Here is a 6000-nt window from a genome sequence, read left to right on the forward strand (position 1 = left end):
ACTCCCATTCTACTCTAGAGACACTGGTGAGTGAAACACAGTCTGGTTTGGTTGTTTGTTTGGTTCTTGTTGTTTTTAAACAGTACTTCACCCAGAACCCTGTCAGTGACCCAGTCCCCCTGTGTGTCAGTGACTCAGTTCCCCTGTGTGTCAGTGACCCAGTCCCTCTGTCAGTGACCTGGAGGCTCCAGAACCCCTGGCTGTTGTGCTGGGCTGCACAGTGAAGGTTAAGCCACTAAGAAGAGGTGATGGGGGCTTCTTAAAGACCCAACAGCCTAATGATTTGGAGGTTCTTAAGGAGGTAAAAATGTCTGAATAAAGGGAGTGAGGAGACAGAATACGAGCTGTCAAAGACCAAGGTCTGCACTGGTGGCTGTGTGGAAACCTGACTTTAGAGGCTGAAATGGGACGATCCATGTTCTAGGCTGACTTGTGTCATATGAGGTCTGTCTCACAACAACAAGAGGGAATTTTTGCTGCATTTGCAGACCTGCCTCTTAAAAATAGGGATGGGCAGCTACCTACATAGGTGTTCATGGCACAGCCAGCCAGTCGCTCAGAGGGCGGAAGGAAGACTGGAGGGAAGCTACGGGAATACTGGGTAAGGTCTTTTGGTCAGAGATTTAGAGTGGATGTGACCTGCTGGGGGTGAGAGTGATGGTGGCTTAACTGAGGGTGTTTCCAGTGGGTCCTGGGCAGTATCGGGGAATACCATGGGTGCTTTAGGACAGCTGGGCTTGTAAGGTCCAGATGCTGTCTCCTGCTCATTCACTGTTTGTGAGCCCCTTACCTTGTCTAAGGCCTTGTTCCCCTCTGTTGGCCTCAGCTCTGAGCTGTGTGGGGACCGCGTAAGAGGACGAAGATCACAGAATAGTGGAGTCAGCTTGTGCTGTGCACGCTGATGTTGTCAGTTGAGCGTCACAGCGTCCGAGAGAGTCAACCTCTTGTCTTTGTGTTAACCCTAGTGAGCTTACCTAAATGGCTCAATAGTGAAACTCTTACCTAACCTGAGGCCCCCTTGGTTTCTGAAAATATTAGCCTGTCAGGAAAGTGCATCCACCAGTACAACCCTGAGCGGTGCCCACAACAAACACCAGAAAGCTGTAGGGAGGTTGGGTGAGGGCCAGGGAAGAAGCAGCGGGCTCTGCTGCTGTAGGCTGCTGCTGCTGCTGTTCACACAGTGTGTAATGGGGTTAGAAACTGCAGTGTGGGGGCTGCACAAACCCCTGCACGCACTAGTCCTAGTAGACTGGCCATTGAGAGTAGAAGAGGCAGGTTCAGTGTCTCCCTGGGACAGTGCTCCAGACACAGCTTATGAAATGCGTTGTCCCCACGGAGTGATGTCTGAATAAAGGATCATAGTCGCTCTAGCTTTGAAACCATCAAGCTTGTGTTCATAGCCACCTCTTGGACAGAACAGGCTGCTGTGAATGTGCTCCTAACTTTCTGAGGTTGTGGATATCCCCTGGCAGTGTCTTGTGACACTGAGTCTGTCTATGTCTCTGTAGTGGTTCATGGGACTTCCCAGCTGAGCACAGCCTTGAGCCTCTGTATCCTCTAGAAGCCATGCAGTGTAACACAGCAGCTAGAGTCAGCCCAGGATGGGACTTGGCTTTTCTCAAACAACCTTTCTTCTGAATCAGATTTGCATTTACAGACCACCACAGACCACCTACAATCAGACAGACTTTGAACCATGCTGCAGTCCCACCACAGACCACCTACAGTCAGACAGACTTTGAACCGTGCTGCAGTCCCACCACAGACCACCTACAATCAGACAGACTTTGAACCATGCTGCAGTCCCACCACAGACCACCTACAGTCAGACAGACTTTGAACCATGCTGCAGTCCCACCACAGATCACCTACAATCAGACAGACTTTGAACCATGCTGCAGTCCCACCACAGACCACCTACAGTCAGACAGACTTTGAACCGTGCTGCAGTCCCACCACAGACCACCTAACAGTCAGACAGACTTTGAACCATGCTGCAGTCCCACCACAGACCACCTACAGTCAGACAGACTTTGAACCATGCTGCAGTCCCACCACAGACCACCTACAGTCAGACAGACTTTGAACCATGCTGCAGTCCCACCACAGACCACCTACAGTCGGACAGACTTTGAACCGTGCTGCAGTCCCACCACAGACCACCTAACAGTCAGACAGACTTTGAACCATGCTGCAGTCCCACCACAGATCACTTACAGTCAGACAGACTTTGAACCGTGCTGCAGTCCCACCACAGACCACCTACAGTCAGACAGACTTTGAACCGTGCTGCAGTCCCACCACAGACCACCTACAATCAGACAGACTTTGAACCGTGCTGCCGTCCTGTTGAGGTGGCCTGGTCTTCAGCTCAGTTCTGACTAGTTGGAATCATTAGTAACAGTCTGTGCTGAAGTGCTGGGGACCAGGCCCAGGGCCTTGCATGTGTTAGACAGGCCTCTCAGCCGCTGACTTGCTCACCCAGAGTGAGCTGTTGCCTCTGTGGTGGTCACTGCTCATACACCATGCTTGCTGGTAGAGTGGGAGTGTTTTAGGTAGCCATGTTGTTGTACACACATGTGCAGGTGACCCTGTAGCTATACACACATGGGCAGACTTTTGACCTGATGAGTCATGGTGAAACATTACAAGAGGCTGCTGTCATAGCCTGGATTTAGCTTTTCAGAATTAAATTTAGGATGTGAATTTATAGTAAGTTCAGCATATGCTTATAATTTTATTATTGCTGCTTCTGTTTCAGTGATGTATTAGCAGATGAGAGGTGAAGCACATGTCTTTAAAGAACACAGCAGAGCAGACTGAGGCGAGAGTGCTCTGGACGCAGACCGCAGGGAGGAGAGCTTGTAGCTAGAGAAAGCGTGATGTCATCTCCTCCACTTCCTTCTTCCGGTGAAGGAGGAGGAAAATGAGGTGCAGAGACAGTCGATGACTTCCTGAAGCCACGCAGTCACATAGCCATGCAGCCACACAGCAAGTTCGCAGTTTCCTCTGAGACTATGACTTACCTCTTCCTAGTCAGTGTTGAGACATTTTCCTTGTTGTTTTTTTTTCTTTCAATTTTTACATTAAGAAGGAGGTTCATATTTATTGAGTACATTCTTTTGTAAGCCCCTTTAAAGTATATTACTATATGTAATATTTATATGTTGTGTGAATCAGTTAACAGTCCTTCCTCACAGCTTCAGCCCAAAAGAGACTGTCACAGTTAGGGTGACTGCGTGCTCTAGTCAGGTGGCCAGTATTGGAACTAGCACTTGAGGTTCAGGTCTCTGACCTGTTGCTCCATGATACCCACTGCCACTGCTGCTGAAGTAGATTCAGACCTTGGCAGGGTGTGGGTACGGTGATGGTTATCTTACACCGTGTCTGCTTGGACTTGCCGCTCACTCGTCTGTAAAAGGCAAAGGTATACACAGTGGGTGGAGTGAGCCTTGCTCAGGGCAGCCACAGCACTTAGCAGGCAGGCGCTTGGCTGATTCCCCTCTTGTCTCTGTAAGATAAACAGTGTTTGCTGGTTGGATGGTTGAGGCCTCAATAGGCTCGGGGCCTTGCTCCCTCCGTATCACAAACCCACATGGCCCACTTCCCAGCGTATCCCGGCCCTCCCAGCCCAGATTTCGACACTTCTCTTCTTTCCTGCCTTACACCAGGACTGTTTAAGTACTTCCCAAAAATAATGAGCCGTGTGTGGGTGTGTTCATTCTCCAGAATGAATCACTGTGAACGAGGCCAGCACCACCGAAAGGGGAATAGCTATCAGGAACCAGAGACTCACTCCTGTCTCCTCTGCCCCACTAATTGATGGACTCTGAGGTGACTGCTTTTGAAAGGGCGGTTGTGGGTTTGGCTGTGTCTCACTCGGCTTAGAATAGTCATCTCTTGAAGTTGTTAATTTTCTCTTTCTTGCTTCCCAAAATAGACCAAGTGCTGTTCTCTTTGCTGGACGTCACAACACGGGTGCTGAGAGGTGCTCCCTGTGGGGAACCCTAAGGGACACAAAAGGGAGTTGAAAAGACGCCTTCTGGGATTAGCAGGACTCCAGAAGAAGAAAAGGGGGTCTTGCCAAGTTTTCTGAGGCTTGAATAAATTTTAAGTTCTTAGGAGGAGTAAGACAGAGCCTGGCTTATTGGCCCAGGCCTGTGATCCCAGCACTGTGGCGACTAGGGGTTTGAGAGCTCAAGGCCAGCTGGTTTCTTAGTGAAACCCTGTCTCAAACACACAAACTAATAGAGAAAACAGAACAAGAGAGAAGTTTCAACCACAAGTTTGGGAGGAAGATTTGAGGCTTTCTGGTCTTGAAGGAAGGTAGAGCTGAGATCCAGGGGAAGCTGACTGTGAAGCCTCCTTTGATGATCTGCTCTGCTCTCATCCCGTCCTTCAGATGCTCTCTCTGTCTGTGAGAAGTGGTACAGCCCAAGCTGCTTATTGCAGGCGGCTGCATGTTTGGGAATTCATCTCAAGAAGATAGAGATCTCATTCGACGCTGTAAAGAACACAGCAGGCCCTGCCTGCATGGAAAGGCTTTCACCTACCTGCTTGTCTCACAGTGCAGCCACTGCCACCTCCCCGCCTTATACCTCCCTCGTGTCCTTGTGTCCCTGTGTCCTCGAGTGGGAACAGCAAAGGGTTACCTCATTTATAGACGTTCTGAGGATTTGCAAAGCTGAGAGGTGACCCTGAGAGGTGACCCTGAGAGGTGACCCTGAGAGAGGAGATGAAGAGATGAGGACAGGCTCTTCTAGCCTAGGCTTCTGTGTGGATCGGCCCCAAGCCTTCTTGTTCCAGAGGCTTAGTGTGCAGGTCCTCCCACCGAGTGCCACTGAGGCCTGCACCCTCCCCTCTGTCCCCTGGTGGGCGAGTGCCTCATTCAGCACTGCAAGTGCCAGCTTCAGTGTTGTAGGCAAAGCCGCATTCCTGCCCGTCCCAGGAGGTCAGGGCTGGGTTAGGCTTGGGGGAGACAGTGGAGGAGCACCAACCATCTGCTGTTCTTGTCAGTCAGATAAATAAAGGATCGCAGAGTCCAGGGCTGCCGAGCTGCTGAGGCGCCAGATTCATCCATGGTGATTTCCTGTTGGTGGAGCACACTTGGGTGTGAGGCAAATCCAGCGAAGCCATCGCACCAGTGGGGACTGTGTGTTCTGCGTAGATGAAAAGTGGGTGTGCGCCTGTGTAGTGCACAAGTGAGTGCACGGATGTATGCCAGGGGCTGCTCAGGAACCTCTCAGGATGACTTAAATGTGTTAAACACTTTGTGTGCGTGACTTCACTTTACCCTCACAGTGACTATGTGAAGCAAGCATCCGGGTTCTTGGAGAGCATCCTCCTTGGTGCTTGTGAGGGCACCAAACATGGACCAAAGTGGGGGTGATGAGGGGGGCTCCGGGGGAGCTTGTCACAGGAAGTGACGACTGGGCAGAATCTTGAAGGATTTAGGCAGGAAAAGGAATGTCAGTGAAAGGACATAGGAGACCAAGCCTCCCTCATCCTGGAATCAGATGCCTGTGTCCAAAGAGAGGGAGGAGACTGGTTTCAAGGAATCTTGGGTAGTTCTGTATGGGATGGGTAGTTCTGAGGGGAAGGCTCTGTCCACCCAACAGGACCTGTTTGGAGGGAGTACATAGTTCATTTGTCCTTTATTGGCATAGACTGGGACACTTGGGAATGATGGGGCCTCCAGAGCTTCTCTGTGAACTGAGCAAGTGCAGCGGTACCCGGCCAAGGCTGTCTCTCTGCCCCCGTCTCTATAAAAGCTGCTTATCTGGGGGATGTGAAGCATCCCATGGGGTCATTCCGCCTCTGGAAAAGGACCTGGAGGGAGACATCGCACCACAGTTGATATCTGCCCCTCTGTGTCCTTTAGCTCTGCTGTGTGCATGCACCAGCTGCCTACAGACCAACTACACCTGCGAAACAGATGGGGCCTGCATGGTCTCCATCTTTAACCTGGATGGCATGGAGCACCACGTACGCACCTGCATC

General features: G+C 50.9%; 1 protein-coding gene across 4 annotated transcripts in view; it reads left to right on the plus strand.

The window, feature by feature from the left end:
• Acvr1b (activin A receptor type 1B) overlaps positions 1–6000 on the plus strand; it is a 43701-nt gene that overhangs the window by 16087 nt on the left and 21614 nt on the right. For 3 of the 4 annotated variants that reach the window (XR_015623857.1, XR_015623856.1, NM_199230.2), the window contains 1 exon segment: positions 5882–6000. This exon segment is cut by the window's right edge and continues 121 nt beyond it. Coding sequence is in view for 2 of the 4 variants with exons in the window: in NM_199230.2 (NP_954700.1) it covers positions 5882–6000 (119 nt within the window). In the remaining 2 variants the exon portion in view is untranslated. 4 annotated transcript variants of the gene reach the window in all.

Source organism: Rattus norvegicus, chromosome 7 (assembly GCF_021556685.1).
Source record: "Rattus norvegicus strain SHRSP/BbbUtx chromosome 7, alternate assembly SHRSP_T2T, whole genome shotgun sequence".
Taxonomy (NCBI): domain Eukaryota; kingdom Metazoa; phylum Chordata; class Mammalia; order Rodentia; family Muridae; genus Rattus; species Rattus norvegicus.